This window comes from Drosophila obscura, unplaced genomic scaffold, assembly GCF_018151105.1.
Source record: "Drosophila obscura isolate BZ-5 IFL unplaced genomic scaffold, ASM1815110v1 contig_13, whole genome shotgun sequence".
Classification (NCBI taxonomy): Eukaryota; Metazoa; Arthropoda; class Insecta; order Diptera; family Drosophilidae; genus Drosophila; species Drosophila obscura.
The window spans coordinates 433,852-451,041 of NW_024542713.1; the positions used below are offsets into that span (position 1 = coordinate 433,852).

At 49.0% G+C, this 17,190-nt stretch overlaps 1 protein-coding gene across 7 annotated transcripts in view; it reads right to left on the reverse strand.

Annotated features, from left to right (window-relative positions):
- The window catches only part of LOC111078115 (acetylcholine receptor subunit alpha-like), a 268,805-nt gene that overhangs the window by 203,146 nt on the left and 48,469 nt on the right, over nucleotides 1-17,190 (reverse strand). For 5 of the 7 annotated variants that reach the window (XM_041595518.1, XM_041595523.1, XM_041595515.1 and 2 more), the window contains exon 3: nucleotides 9,327-9,371. The exons of the other annotated variants lie outside the window; for them this stretch is intronic. In XM_041595518.1, coding sequence (XP_041451452.1) covers nucleotides 9,327-9,371 — 45 coding nt within the window. The remainder of the gene's footprint in view (nucleotides 1-9,326; nucleotides 9,372-17,190) is intronic. 7 annotated transcript variants of the gene reach the window in all.

The following is a 17,190-nucleotide window of genomic DNA, read 5'->3' on the forward strand; positions in this document are numbered from 1 at the left end:
CCAAACACAAGACACTGCACTAGGCAGTCCATCAGCCCGAACACAAGACACACTAGTCACCAACTCAAGACACTATCCAAAGCAGTCCACCAGCTCACAGCACTTATAGCAAGACCAGCAGGTCTCGAATTGTACACAAGAAAACAAATAAAAGCATTCAATAATAACCAAAACCAACAGAAATTATCGCGTCATCAATTCTCCCACCTTGCCTACTGCTCTTTCGGACCTTTCAAGGCCAGCACCGAACCTGAAGTTCCCATACATCTACAAATTTCTTGTAGAGGACCCTAGACAGGCTGATGCATATCCCAGCCTGAAATAGGTATCTTACAAGTGGCGCCCGAGCAGGGACTTTTGGCAACTTTAAGGCGACCTTAAGGAAACCTTAATACGGAGCTTTGTGGAGTAAAAACCCACGGCCACCGAAAGAGACTAGGCTAGCGAGGACAAATACCCGTCAAACACAAACCCGCGCCCACGCAAAATCCGGTCGTGAACAAGTAGTGCCGCATTGCCGAACTTACGAGTGTCGAACAAAAGTGCTACAGTACAGAAGTACCACAAACAAAACGTAAGTCAGTGCCACTAACCACGGAAACACACCACGGACACCAGGGGTCACCACCATTCGCTGCATTAGGCGCCGGAACACTTTCGCAGGACGCCTGGGTTCGACTAGGAGACCTTGAACGGCAATACGCCAAACCAGCAGGACGCTCCAGGTCACCCATGCCCCCCACTCCTGGGACATCTGACCAGTGGAAAACCGACCCAAAAGCCGGGTTACAAGTCCCCACCGCGGCCGAATACAGCACACCTGGCCCACCACGCACCGTAACGCCAGCCGATTTGCCCAGACCTCTCGTTACGGAGACCAGCCGCTCGCCCACAGAGAGGATCGTGCCAGTCATGGACCCTCCCATAGATGGACGACACCACAGCCACACCGCCCACATCGCGGAACAGATTCGGAAATGGGGTATCAGGTTCGACGGACAGGACGACCCACTTGCATTTCTGGAACTACTCGAAGAACGTGCGCTCTCATATGGGGTGGACACGAATCAGCTACCTCGGGCCATGACAGAGCTTCTCACCGATCGGGCCAGTCGTTGGTTCCGTACCAGCCGCCTACAAAGTTCCTCATGGGAAAATTTCCGCCAGTAATTCTTAACGTTCTTCTTGCCACCACGGTATTTTGAAAAATTGGAAGACCAGATCCGAGCCCGCAAGCAAGCGGTGGGGGAACTGTTCAAAGATTTCCTCATCGAGATACGTCTACTCATCCGATGATCCTATTGGGCTTTGAGGTGGCTCAGAGGGGGCCTAGCTGAGGCCACCGGACGGGTCGCAGGTTGCGGATAGCGAACGGCCTACCCTAGGGGGTAGGTCAGCTGCGAATAAGCGGGCATCTTAAAGAGTATCAACTAAGTTGGCTCTGAGAGAGAGTACCGAAATAAGCAGTCCCGGACAGCCAGCGGGTGTTCGCGACGCAGCAACACTGACGATGCGCTTGTGGTGCCGCCTCTCATTAAGTAGCTCACACAATCCCATCCCTACACAACACCTACCCACATCCCAGCCCCAACACTCACCTCACACCGGGCCGGACTAAGGTGTCACTCGACCCGTGCCAAGAGTCAGCCTGGCTGGGGGCCCGGTATAAAAACTAGCCCAGTCGTGAACGGAGAGCTCAGGGACTTGGCAGCCCCCTGTTCTAATTATGCCTTATCGGGTAACGCAGAGCTCTGCCGGGGTGGACCGTTCCCCTTCTCTGCAGCTCGTGGGAATTATATGGACACATTCAATAATATAAACAACAACAAAAACAAAAACGAGAGAGGCACTCCCCAAATGCCTACAAGGAGTAATCCCAAGCGAGAGAAGGCAACGGCCCAAAGGCCTGGCCAAATCCGCTCAGAAGCAGGAAAGACCTGCACGGTGAAGGACGCGGGTATGAATCCGGGTGGGTCCCATCCCAAACCTGGGATGGGTGGAAAGACAACACCCAAAACTGATACCATGGTAGGGCAGCTAAGCAATATTGCGGCTGCTCAACCTTCTGGTGAAGCGGCGGGTGATGGCTTGCCATCAACCAGTGTCCAAACCAGGAAATACAGCTATGCCGAAAAGAGGAGTGCTGGGCACATACTCCGTCGGCAGAACGCAAGCCAGGAAGTCAGTCCAACAGCAGACTGGCTGAAGAAAGTGGAATGGGCCTCGGTGGTGTTGCCCAACTTCAGTGTGGAGCCACAGAAGGTGGCCGCCCAACCGAAGAGGCAGCGCTCTCAAGAGACGCCCGGACCTGTCGCAAGGCGATCCAGGGTTATACCGAATGTATCCTTCGCGCAGATTGCCAAGGAGAGGACGCTGATAGGCGTTCTCGACAAAGGCAGCGCGGAGGGGAAAATACCCAGAAGCCAGTGGAAGTGGGTGGAAGCGGCACTGGCCGACCGCTGCTTCGAGCTTCAAGAGAAGGATCCCGGGCCACCCCCAGTCTGCAACGACATGGGATGGTTCCAGGGGAGCATCAAAGTGGTGGCCTGCGAGGATGAGCGCTCCGTAAAGCTATACAAAGCTGCGGTGGCGCAAATCGGTGAGGTCTACGCCGGGGCGAAGCTCGTCGCTGTGGACTGGAGCGAGGTGCCCAGTAGACCAAGGGCCCGTATATGGGTACCGGCCACTTTCAAGGAGCCCGAGCGGATCCTCACGATGTTGCAGAGATGCAACCCCACACTGCCAACCTCAGATTGGAGGGTGGTCAAAGTGGAGGTGCATCATAGGGGCTAGCCTCAGCACAATCACGGCGGTGGTTGTGCTTGAACAAGGATTCGCTACCCCAATCGAGGGCAGTGTGGGGTTAGATCTTAACTTCGGGTTCAGCTCGGTGACCATGAAGGTCTATAAGTCGGATGCAGCGACCGAGGCGCGTTCTGTCAACAACCCAGTTGAGCAGGACGTTGCCTTGGAGATCGAGGCACCCGAAGTAGACCCGGAGCCGGAGCCGGCCCTGGAGAGCTACTCCTCGGAGACGGAGCTGATGCTCGATTTTGAGGCGTTGTGTCGGGACGAGATCCTCGACGACTCTGACGCCGACATAACAGTGGTGGAGAACGATTCTAATGAAGTCTCTGAGGCTTCTGCAGATAAATCTCCACCACTGTAAAGCAGCATCCGCTGCCCTGATACTCCGCTTAGTCGCAAGCGGAGGGGACATAGTCCTAATCCAAGAGCCCTGGGTGGTAGGAGGCAGGGTCTGTGGATTAGCGACGAAGGACTACAAGCTGATTGTAGCCCAAACTGAAGGTAAAATTAGAACCTGCATATTAGCAAGAAAGCACCTAAATATCTTTCTGCTCCACAATTTTAGCAATGGCGACAATACGGCGGCTAGCCTAGAGCTACAAGGGACACGCCTGAACCTGGTGTCGTCCTACATGGCTCACGAGGAAAGCGATCCTCCCAGTGACCTCGTTCGCAAGATTGCCAGCGACAGCGAGAGGTCGGATACAAGCCTACTAATAGGCTGCGATGCCAACGCTCATCACACCCAATGGGGGAGCTCGGATACAAATGTAAGGGGTGAGTCACTTTTCAGCTTCATCCTGAACTCCAACCTAATTATCGGTAATCGGGGTAATGACCCCAACCGTCAAGAGGTTATTGACCTCACTCTATTGTCTCACAAACTGTCAGACATAATGGAAAGTTGGAGAGTCCTAGAGGACCACTCCTTCTCTGACCACAGGTACATCGAGACAATCCTATCGCTCGAAAGCACCACACCCACTAGCTATATTAATCCAAGGAAAGCCAACTGGGATATGTATAGTGCAAAAATGGAGGAATTACTCCCCCCCCCTAGCCCCAAAATGCCCGGACACACAAGACGATCTTAATCGTCTTGTGGACAATTTCACGGAAGCTTGCAACAAGGCCTTCATGGCAGCTTGCCCCCCAACCAAACCAAGAGGGAAAAAGAAACCCCCCTGGTGGTCTAAACATACAGAGATACTTTCCAGGCAAAGAGCAGCAGGAAGCGATGGAAAAGGACAGTAAGCACCCATACAAAAGCGCGGCTTTGTCGAAACAACCCAAGGCTACGCAAGATCCTGTCAAAAACAACCCCTGGCCTCAAGAGAACGGATGGTACGTGGACTAACTCTAGTGAGGACTCCCTACACATTCTACTCGATACTCATTTTCCTGGGTGTACGACCATCGAGCCGGCAGACACCCCAAGTGAAGGCCCGGAAACCTCGATGGGGCACATCCTCACAAAACGGAATATTAGCTGGGCAGTAAACAGCTTTAAATCCTACAAATCGCCTGGCCCGGACCAAGTCATTCCGGCTCAGTTGCAAAAAGCCGGGGACATGGCCATCAACTGGCTGCAAAGTATCTTCAGGAAGATACTGACAGTGGGAAAAATCCCCCGTGCTTGGCTAAAGGCTAAAATAGTCTTTATCCCCAAAGCAGGGAAACCCTCACACACAACCCCAAAAGACTTCAGACCAATAAGTCTATCGTCCTTTCTTCTCAAAACCTTTGAGAGACTAGTCGGGCTGCAGCTGAGGACAACTATAAATCCTCAGTGGCTGTCAGGCGCTCAACATGCCTACCGAAAAGGAAAATCCACGGAAACGGCACTCCATGAAGTAATCTCGGCGGTAGAGAAATCTCTACAAGTCAACGAATACTCCTTAATCGCTTTCCTAGACATTGAGGGAGCTTTTAACAACGTCATACCAGGAGCCATCACAGAGGCCCTGACTGACCTGGGAGTGGATCGTCACTTGATGATGCTCATAGATCAATTGCTCACATGCAGGACAGTGACATCATCAATGGGATCGTCCACTCAGTCTAGGTATGTCAACAGAGGCACCCCGCAAGGTGGTGTCCTGTCTCCCCTTCTATGGAACATAGCAGTCAATAAGATACTGTGTGACCTGGAAGGGGGGGGGCTGCAAGGTGGTAGCATACGCGGACGACGTTGCTATTATTTTCTCGGGAAATGACCGCAAAGCTCGCGCGACTCTCAGAATGGACAGAGTCGCGTGGACTGGGAATCAATCCCTCTAAAACGGAACTTGTATTGTTTACAACCAAATACAAAATCCCGTCCCTCAACCCCCCAATACTAAACGGATGTAGGCTCTCCTTCAGCGACAGTGCCAGTTACTTAGGGTTGGTAATTGACAAAAAACTTAGCTGGAACCTGAGCATCAAAGACAGAGTGAAGAAGGCTACGATAGCCCTCTACACTTGCAAGAAGGCCATTGGGCTAAAATGGGGCATGAACCCAAGAATAGTCCAATGGATTTACCTGGCAATAGTTAGACCAATACTACTCTACGGAGTCGCAGTGTGGTGGCCTGCCCTATCGAAGGGGACCATCACTAAACAACTGGGCAAGGTGCAGCGCACTGCAGCCCTATGTATCAGTGGAGCTCTAAGCACAACACCAACGGATGCGCTAAATGCTATCCTATGCTTGCAGAGCCTTGACCTTGCAGGTAAGGAGCAGGCAGAAATGGCAGCAATCCGTCTTAGAGACTCTGACCAATGGGTGTCACATCACACCGGTCATGCGTCCATCCTAAATGGAAACAAAATCGTCCCCACAAAAACGGACTACTGCGTTCCGAGGGAGTATACAGATACCCCCTTCAAAACAAGAATCCCTCACAGAAACATCTGGCTTGAGGGACCACCTGGTCCAAAGGGAGCCATTCGAATCTTTACTGATGGCTGGACAACAAGGTCGGAGGAGGAATCTACTCCGAACAGCTGAACATAAGACAGTCCTTCAGGCTCCCGGATCACTGCAGTGTCATCCAAGCGGAAGTCATAGCGATCAAGGAGGCTTTGAGCTGTTTTCAGGAAATAGCCCCTGCGGCAACTCATATAAATATCTACAGTGACAGCCAAGCTGCGATCAAATCGCTGAATGCGATAACAACAAGCTCGGCCACCGTGGCAAACTGTAGCAAATCTCTTCATGAGATGGCTTATCAGTTCGTCATCAGCCTAATATGGGTCCCGGGCCACCAGGACATTGAAGGCAACTGCATAGCGGACGAGCTGGCCAGAGCTGGCACAACAATCCCCCTTCTTCATGATAAGGAGGATATTCGTATGCCAATGGCCACCTGCAAGCTCAAAATAAAAGAACATTTTAAGCGATTAATAAATGACAGATGACAAACCGTGTCACTATGTCGCATAACTCGGCAAACATGGCCTAACATTATTAGGAAGCGCACCGATGAGCTTTGCAAACTCAGTAGGAGTAGGTGCAGCTCAGTCGTACGCTCCCTCACGGGACACTGGCTAATAGGCACACATGCAAGCAGACTGGGCGCCCCATATAACGACTTCTGTCGAAGCTGTAGAGATGAGGACGAGGAGGAGACTGTGGAACACCTGTTCTGCTCCTGTCCGGCTCTCAGTAGAAGGAGACTGCAATACTTGGGCGCTCCTTTTCTAATTGACATTTCGGACATGTCTACAATCAGTCCCAGACGGATCGCAGGCTTCATAAGGGCATCCGGATGGGATAATGGATAACATAGGGTCTCACGAGGGAGAAGGGAACGTAAAATGCGGTATCACAACGGGCCGAGACCGGCCTAGGTGTGTCGGGTCTCTGACAATCCCGACAGCCGCTTCAACCTAACCTAACCTAACCTACGTCTACTCATGCACCACGCCGGGTGCATGGTTAGCCAAGGAGCTAACCAGAATCTACGACAATGCCCTCCCAGCATACCAGATGTACGTGCGCCGCCACGAACTGCAAGACTTGTCACAGCTAACACTGCTGGCCACGGAGTTTGAGAGTATTCAAGAGCGGACCATCCCGATCACTCTCGCACCACCACGACAGACGCCCAGATACGCACGGCCGGCTACAAAACAGAGGAGCGGCGACAATCGGACACCATTCCGGAAGCCTCATTGGGACTCGGCAGACTCACCAAGGAGACAACCATCCAACCCAGTGAATACGGCAAAGCCCGAGGTGGCACATCGCATGATCACGACCCCCATCGCCAACCCACGCGCAGCCTGTCGCTGGTGTGTTGAAGCGGGGCATGCGGCATACGACTGCCATAGTCCCTCGATCCTATTCTGCTGGGAATGTGGCAAACGCGGCACACGGACCGTCAATTGCTGCCGCCAGAACACGTCGGGAAACGACATGCGTCCCCAACTGACATGGGATCAGCCGGGAACGACGCCTCCTCCAGCCCGCGACTAAAGAACTCTCTACACGAAAGCAACGGCCGGATAGTGGCAATGGTGACCATAGGACGACACGCAACGGAAGCTTGAGCTTCATCAGCGCAAACCTCGCCCGACAACTGGACAACAACACCAACCTGCAGGATCAAATCCCGCTCCTGGTCCTGCCAAACATGTTGGGACAAGTTATTGTCGGCAAGGACTTCCTAGGTGCCACCGAAACGACGATCCAATGCGGCTCCACGCTGCTACAGCTACGAGACCGTCGCCCTATGCCCACTGAATCCGTGCTTACTAGCATCCACGTACAAGACGCCGAACCAGAAACCCCAACAAATCGCAACGAACCGACGTCCACGACCTACCACAACGCTCACGGCACCCACTAACGCAACGCAGCACTTGATCAATCGCAAACCAACCAAACCAATCGCAACGAATACGAAGCAACGGCACACTACGGAGAACACGAATCCAAGGTCAACACCAGCAAACCGCAACCAAGCAATCGGGAAAACGAGTCCCACGGTCACTACGGAGCAACCGCGTCCTAGGCCAACAACAGGGAACACACATCCCAAACAAACCACGAGGATCTCACACACGAGACAAACACACTTGAACCCGGCGCTCGACACAGGAAGCCTAGGTCCAAGAAAAGCAACAGAGCAAGCACGCCCAGAAGCCGCAACAGAAGAATTTAACACACGGACACCCTCAAAGCCGACCACCAGCAGCATCGAACAAGGACAACGGCAGCCACAATCTCACAGCCCAGCAACACGGGAAACAGCCAAGCTAACCCCACGCTGGTCGGGGCCAACAATCGAACTAGTATCCACAGAGCCCCTCAATGCGGGCCCGGAAACCAGGACGATGCCACCACGATACACCGACCGCCGCCCTGTCGTACCCACGGCCGACACCACACAGATCTTCGCCAACCCATTGGAGTACCTTCCGCGTGCCGACATGATTCTTAGCGCCATATACCGAGCCATGCCTAGAGCCATGTCCGAGATCTTCGTCGCCCACACAACTCGTTGCTGCGATACCAGAGGCGTCATCGCGACTCACCTGTTCACGTACCAGTCTGGATGTAGTATAGCACGAGTACTACACCCGGCATACCAAAATATCGTACCCATGGTCGATACCACACCCATCGTCGCCCAGAGAGGCGACTACCAACGGAGGATCGGAACGCCCAGCGCCTTCGACACAACCCTCCTACCAGAAGACTCCAGCCAGCCATTTGACTTCGAAGCCACCGATCCCACCGAAGACGAGCCAGAACTGCCCACGGATCCTTGGCCAGCCGACATAGCACCGCAGATTCGAGAAAGCCTGGACAAAGACCTACCAAAGTTTGCAAATCTCCTCGGGACGTCAGATATCGCCGAGAAAACAATCGTCATATGGGATAATCGACCCACCAAGCAGAATCCAACTACAAAGCACCCAGAACAGCAGAAAGAGGTCCACGATCACAGCAGCGAAGAAAATATAACGTTACCGACGCCACGCTAAAGTGACGAGATTAACACCGACGAATCCAAAGACTCGGCCCAAGCCTAAGGACAGGAGAACCCGGAAAAAGGCGAACCTCAGCACCCGCCAAGCGACGCCACTAATCCCTCCATCACCCACCCGGAAGAAAGGAGCTTTCCCTTTAAGACAGGACCGTTTAAACAAAAAACTAAAGAATGATAGAGCCAAAAAGACAAATTTTTTCAAATGACTTGTCGATTTCGAACTTATTATACCGAAAATACCCAAGGCAGCTTCTCTATACGCAGAGACAAATTATCTATGGCCCTAGCCATTGTCTGCATGGATTATATCCTTATCCTACAGGTAGTATAAGTAGAATAATTCATCAAACTTGCGGCTACCTTGACAACGCCTAAGATTACACACAAAGCAACAAAATATTGATTTCGCCATCTCAATTCCAGTGCACAAATTTTATGTGAACACAATTAACTTCACATATTTTGAGTATGTGAAAAAAACCTTCAAAAAATAATCAGTCACAAGAATAAAATAGAGCTTATTATTAGTTATCTTACCTGCTCCACCCAAAGATTGGTTGTCATAATTTGATTTTTTAAGTTCTATAAAGCAAAAAGTAAACAATTTGTTATTCAAAATACACATATAAGGATAGACTCTTGCTTAAATTGTGCATTAAAAGAAAAACGTGCACAAGCAATAGAAACGGTTTTCGCATCATCTGCTGTGCTCTAAGTATGCACGTCATTGTTGTTGTCGGCAGCACCTGCTCAGTTAGTTTCAGACTGTTCTCTAGGCGCTGGTCTGTAAAACTGTAAGCCCGTGTGTTTGAACGCTGGTATCGAATATGCATCTCAGCTCAAACTGCTCTACGTGTCACAGTGACTCTTGTTTGTGAAGGATTTTGTTTGTGAAGTCCAACGTAGATGTAATATGTGTTTCTGAAACGTGGTTTGTCTCCCAACTAAACGATGTCTTGATTTCTTGTGACTTCTATGACTTATATCGATCTGATCGAGAAGGTCATGCAGGTGGGGTTACAATATACACTAACAACAAACTGAAATCCAAAGAAGTAAGTAAACAACCCAGTGGAAGCGCAATAGAGTACTTGTTTCTTGAAGTCACTGGTAGAGGGAGTTCAACGAGTATTCTTATTGGCTGCCTTTATAGACCTAATCGTTTTATTGACTATTCAGATGCAATTGACACAATTACGACATTATCTTTAAGTTACGAAGATATCGTCATAACTGGAGACCTTAACAGCAATATGCTACCTGAACGACACCTTGCCGATGCAATGTCTTCTTTGGGTTTAAACCTTGTTAATTCGTCTATGCCAACACACTTTTCTAATACTACTAATACGCTACTAGATGTTTTTTTTCTTTAATGATAGTAATAAAATTCTCTTATATGACCAAATTGACGTACCAGTATTTTCTAAGCATGATTTATTTTAACCTACATCGGACTGACCAAATCGTGTATTTAAGGGACTTTAAGAACATTAATATTAGGCTACTTTTTACTGAAATTGACTTATGTAATTGGAATGCAATATACTCACTAACGGACGTAAACTCTCAATTAAGACAATTGTCAGCGTACATTGACGCACTGTATGATAGGCATGCACCTTTAAAAATAAAAAATTTTAAAGCTAGCCAAAAACCTTGGTTCAATCAAGGTATTGCTTGTAAAATAAGGGAACGTAATATTGCATATTCTAAGTGGAAGAGATACAAGACTCCTGAGCATTACCAGCAGTTTAAAATTATAAAACACAGCCTGATGCAGAATGTGGACAGCGCTACGCAAGCTACGTGTGAAGAAACGTCGTCGCTGGATAGTATATCTACAAGCCAAAGATTCACCGCTTTTTTGGAGCAAAGATGTCAGAGGTTGGAGAATCGGGACCATGCTGTGGTAATGTATAAGTTAACACATAAGAGATAACATAGTAGCGCATAAGAAATACGAATAATCATGTGCCGCCCTAACGTATCCATACACAAAACGCTAATGCAGCAAATGATACCGTAGCGGGCGGCTCCCTCATCCCATTGGCCGCCAGCGGTCGCATGATTCTGGCGCATGTTGCATGGTTAGCATTTCTCGTTTATGCGCGGCCGGCTCGCCGGCTATGTTTCAGTTAGGTTCAGAATTAAGTTTCAGTTTAAGATTTTACAAATAAACGAACGGATCGTTCACATCTACTCCGACACAAGTCGTAAAACATTTATTAACTTAATTATATCGTTGAGCCTTAAGGGCCAGCGAAATAGAGGGCAGTCACCCTCTCAACATAATCTTCAGTAAGAAGACCCAGTTGCCGAACGGCAACCACCGCCCCCCGCTACAAGAGCGGGACACGGGAATCCGATCGCTGCCGCCGGAGCCGCAGCTCGGACCAACACCACCTCAAGCCACCGCCCCCCGCTACCAGAGCGGGCCACCGGAAGCCGATCGCTGCCACCGGAGCCTACGCACCGGACCGCAGCTCGGACTAACATAGATTAAAGATAATTGGCGCCCAACGGGATTTAGGATCCACGTCCCCAAGAAAAAATAAAATGTAAGTGATTGTTCGGAAAAAATAAAGCTTGTGAAAAAATTTTTTGCCTACCCTTCGCTGATCGCTCATGAGTTGGGACTATTGAAACAAGGTCGAATACGACAGTGAAGATAGCCTAGACTTATCGTACCAGGCCCCAGTCAGAACTAAACAGTCAGTACAGAATCAATTAGAAATGGATCCAGCAATGATAAAAGCGTTAGTAGAAGGCGCAATCAACAACGCCCTCCTCGAACAGGAACGACGACTGAGTGCACAATTTGGCAGTGAACTCGAAAAAGTGAGAAATAGTGTGAGTGCCTTTACTGTAGGTGCCCCTCAGGTGGAAACTTATAAGAGAGTGACCATTGACCCTAATATAAAATGTGAAGTGAAACTAGATATCGTGAAATCAGTACCAACTTTCAACGGGAATCATGAGGAGTATGTGTCTTGGAGACAATCTGCTCTAGATGCGTACGAAGTTTTCAAAAACTACGCTGGTAGTCAGGCAAACTACGAGGCTGTGGCCATCATAAAAAATAAAATCTGTGGAACAGCTCGAGCATTGCTCACATCGCACAATACTGTGCTCAATTTTGATGCAATCATAGCTAGACTTGATTGCACATATGCGGACAAAACATCCCTACGTGTGTTACGTCAACACTAGGAAATGGTTAGGCAGGGTGAAACCGATCTAATGGAATATTACGACGAGGTCGAGAGAAAGCTCACGCTCGTCACTAACAAAGTGGTCATGACTCATAACGAGGAGGCAGCTACCATTCTCAACGAGGAAATTAGGAGTGATGCTTTACACGCGTTCATACCGGGCCTCAAGAGGCCGCTAAAATCGTTAGTTCTCCCGGCACAGCCCAAGGATTTGCCATCCGCCTTAGCTCTAGCTCGTGAGGCCGAAAATAACATTTGCCGCTACGTACGCAAAGGCGATCGAAGAAAAAAACCATACAAGCGACGGCAATAGACAGGGTCATCGGGCCCAGGCCAGTCAAGGTAGGGGTCAAGAAAGGAACCCACATTTTGTGGGAAAAAGTACTCAAAATAGGCAGCAACAGAGCGATACTTGGCCAAAGCCAAACGATAAAGAGACCCCACAGCAAAACCAAGTGCAACCTATGGAGGTTGACCCATCAACGTCCAGGTTTAGGCAAGAGACCAATTGGGGGAAACCACAGAGCGACGTCACACAGGGCGAAGCTCAGAAAAGGCGGAATACGTCAGATCGTATATCTGGGCAAAGACGCCAACGGGTAAATAATATAGTACAGCAGGCCCCTAACCAAGGGGAACAAGAATATGCAAATTTAGCCGAGGCCGCGGTTGCGGAAATTGACGAAGAAAGTGACTCGGCTAGCGGCAACGACCTGTTGAATTTTTTAGGGAGCGCTCCCAATTGCCGTTCGTCGAGCGACAGTTGGCTGGCAGAACATTAAAAATTTTAATCGACACTGGTGCGGCTAAAAATTACGTAAAGCCCGTAAAGGAGCTAAAAAACGTAACTTCGGTCGACACCCCCTTCACCGTGAGCTCATCACATGGCTCCAGTGAAATAAAAAACAAGTGCCTATGCGAATTTTCGGGCTTAACGCCCCATTCTTTTTTGTTAGGCACGCTAAGTACGTTTGATGCCATTATAGGTTCCGATTTGCTAACGCGAGCGGGAGCGGCATTGAACCTGCGCGCGAACAATGTGGAAACGTAACTGACACTTAGTTCCACGACTGTGACAATGTAATTCACCAAAGTTGCCTGGTGGTCCATCGGTAAATCCGAGTAAAAGTGATACTGAGGAATTAATCGACCTCACGCCCCCTAACCCCATCGCGCCACCATCCGAACTGAGAATGCGACCGTCTCTCTCCCACCATGGAGCGCACTGTAAACAAAAGTCAAGACTGGGACGGCATAATAAGACCACTAGGTCACCATACAACAGCCCAATTTGGGTTGTAGACAAAAAGAAATCTGACGCCAACGGCAGCAGGAAAAAACGGCTGGTAATCGACTTCAGGAAACTGAACGAGCGAACAATCGCCGATCGATACCCTATGCCAAGCATACCCATGATTCTAGCGAACTTGGGAAAGGCAAGATTTTTTACTACCCTAGATCTAAAATCAGGGTACCACCAGATATACATGGCGGAAAAAGACCGTGAAAAAACTTCGTTTTCAATTAACGGAGGGAAATACGAGTTTTGCCGGTTACCCTTTGGACTAAAAAATGCTGGGAGCATTTTCCAAAGGGCAATCGACGATGTTCTACGAGAACAAATTGGGAAAATATGTTATGTCTACGTAGATGATGTCATCATTTTTTCCGCAAACGAAAATGAACACGTTAAACACATCGACACTGTGCTAGAACGCCTCTGCGATGCAAACATGCGAGTGGCCCCAGAAAAGACAAAGTTCTTCAAAGAAAGCGTAGAGTTCTTAGGCTTCATTGTTACCAGGGGTGGAGCCAGGACCGACCCAGAAAAAGTAAGGGCAATAAAGGAATACACTGAACCCAAAACACTGTTCAGCCTCAGGTCCTTCCTCGGGCTGGCGAGATAGCGAGACCCTTAACCGCATTACTCAAAGGAGAAAATGGCACCGTCAGCAAACACATGTCCAAGAAAGTTGCAGTTCAGTTCGGCGAAACGCAACGCAACGCATTCGACCGTCTGCGAAACATTTTGGCGTCAGAGGACGTCATACTCACCTACCCAGACTTCAAACTACCCTTCGATCTAACTACCGATGCCTCAGCAAGCGGCATTGGGGCGGTCCTGTCCCAAAACGGCAGGCCAATCACAATGATATCGCGCACACTTAAAGATTGCGAGTTAAACTACGCCACAAACGAAAGGGAGTTGTTGGCAATTGTATGGGCTATAGGGAAGTTACAAAATTACTTATACGGTACCAAGGAAGTAAGAATCTTTACCGATCACCAACCCTTAACATTTGCTGTGTCCGATAGGAACACAAACGCCAAAATCAAACGGTGGAAAGCCTTTATAGAGGAACATAACGCTAAGGTGTTCTATAAACCGGGTAAGGAAAACTTCGTGGCCGACGCCCTGTCCCGACAAAACATAAATAACCTACAAGAAGAGCCTCAGTCCGATGCTGCCACGGTACACAGCGAGCTCTCTCTGTCTTACACAGTGGAAACCACGGATAAGCCCCTCAACTGTTTCAGAAACCAAATAATTCTGGAAGAAGCTAGCCAGCCTCTGCGGCGAAACTTCATAATTTTGCGGCGGCAAAACCCGCCACTTTAATCACTTTAACAATAAGGACTCACTAATTAAGTCAGTAAAGGAGGTGGTTAATTCCAACGTCGTGAATGCAATCCACTGTAATTTTCCGACTTTAGCTACCCTCCAACATGCTCTGGTGCTGGACTTTCCCGCAACCAAGTTCTGGCATTGCAAAAACTTCGTGAACGATACCACAGACGCAAGCGAGCAGGTAGAAATAATTACAACCGAACACAATCGCGCCCATAGGGCCGCCCAAGAAAATGTTAAACAGATCCTTCGGGACTACTATTTCCCGAAGATGACCAAACTCGCTAACGAGGTGGTTATGAACTGCAAGGTCTGCACCAAGGCAAAGTATAACAGACACCCAAGAAAACAAGAGCTGGGGGTCCCCCCTGTTCCGTCATACGCGGGGAAATGCTACACATTCACATACATATTCTCCACAGACAAGAAACTTTTTTTGACCTGCACCGACAAGTTCTCAAAGTTTGCCATCGTACAGCCCCTCTCTTCCAGGGCTATAGTAGAGGTACGAGCCCCCATTATACAATTGATCAATTTTTACCCGAATACCAGGACCATATATTGTGACAATGAGGCTTCCTTCAACTCCGAAACAATTACCTCTTTGCTTAAAAACCAATATGGCATCGACATCGTAAATGCACCCCCTCTACATAGTAGCTCCAACGGGCAAGTAGAGAGATTTCACAGCACTTTGGCAGAGATAGCAAGATGCATAAAAATCGACAAAAAGATTGAGGACACCGTCGAGCTAATCATGCGCGCCACTGTAGAATACAACAGGACGCTACATTCGGTCACAGACCAGAGGCCTGTAGAAGCAATCCATGTAAGCGACGACGACCTTAAATTAGCGATTAGTACCAAAATTGACAAGGCACAAAAGACCAATCTCGACAGGCTTAACATCTCGAGACAAAACAGAGTCTTCGAAGTGGGCGAAAAGGCCAAGGAATAACAAAAGACTAGGGAACAAGCTAACCCCGCTGTACACAGAAGAACGGGTACAAGCGGACCTTGGAACGTCCGTTCTAATTAGGGGGAGGGTGGTCCATAAGGACAATCTGAAATAATCAAAACTTTTCGTATACAATTACTACAGATCTAAGTTATCATTCCCGCAGGTTGCCGGATTGCTCCTTTCTACCGCAAATTCGGATCATGCAAACTATCTACTAGGAGGTGGTCATGGAACACGTGCAAAAAATCTGTTATCCGCTTTAATGATTCATCATAGGATGTTAAGTGAGTTTCCCGCATTTCATGCGAACACCCCTAAAGGTAACGTAGAACATGCAAAAAATCTGTTGTCCGCTTTAATGATCATCATAGGATGGCCAGAAGCTTAGACTCCGGGGACAGCCCTAAAGGTCGTAACAGGTACCCCCGACGACGGACCTCGAAAAATAAGAACAGAAGCACAGCTTATAGAATCAAACAATAGACAGGTACTGTTTAACACAGAGGCACAGAAAAAGATTAACCTTCTAACCAATACTGTCAATAAGATCTTAAAAGAAAAGCAAGGCGACTTGATGGACACCGCGCACCTGTATGAGACGCTACTAGCGAGAAACAGGATGCTAATTTCGGAGGTACAAAATCTCATCCTTACGATCACGCTCGCCAAAGCGAATATAATAAACCCCATAATTTTCGAACACAATGATCTAAAAACTATTTTTACCGAACAACTCATAGAGGTCCCAGTAGTTAATTTAATGGGAGTATCGAATATAAGAATTTTTCAATCCAACACTATTGTTCATATTTTAGTAGAATACCCCCAGGTTAAGATTATCTGTAAGAAAGTCCTAATGTTTCCGGTAGCGCATAACAACACCGTGCTACAAATGCACGACAATGTCGTGGCGGAATGCGACGAGGGGATCCTAGCCGTCACCGAGTGCGCCACAACGAGCTCCGTCACATTTTGCAAGAAAGCAACGCACGACACCTGCGCTCGCGAAATACACGCCGGCGGCGCAGCGTCATGCCGCACGCAACCCAGCCACCTGGAACCTATCACAGTAGTGGACGATGGCATAGTCATCATAAACGGGCAGCGGGCAACGATCAGCGTCGACAATGGACCCCTAATGACGACAAGAGGGGCCCAACTCATCACGTTTGAAGACAGAGCCGTGATCAAATCTCAACAGAGCCTTGAGGAAAGTTCCAGGCATCGCAGCTTCGCCTTTGCTGTCAATAGCGGGGCACGATGCAATCCTAAGCCTACCACTGCTACAACGGATGCACGAGCACAACCTACGGGTCATACAAGAACTTAGAAGCGACGTGACATCCGGTGGGTCTCCCAAGACCTGGTTCATTGCAGGAGTGGCGGTCAGTCTCACGCTCTGTGGCCTTGTCCTGTTGCATCAATGCTGGAGTCGGAGAAACTCCTCAATCAAGTTGCAAAAGGTCATCAGGGAGATAGGCATCGCCGAGGACGGAGATGATTTAAGGTGGGAGTAGTTAACACATAAGAGATAACATATAAGAAATGAATGTTCATGTGCCACCCTAACGTAGCGCATAAGAAATACGAATAATC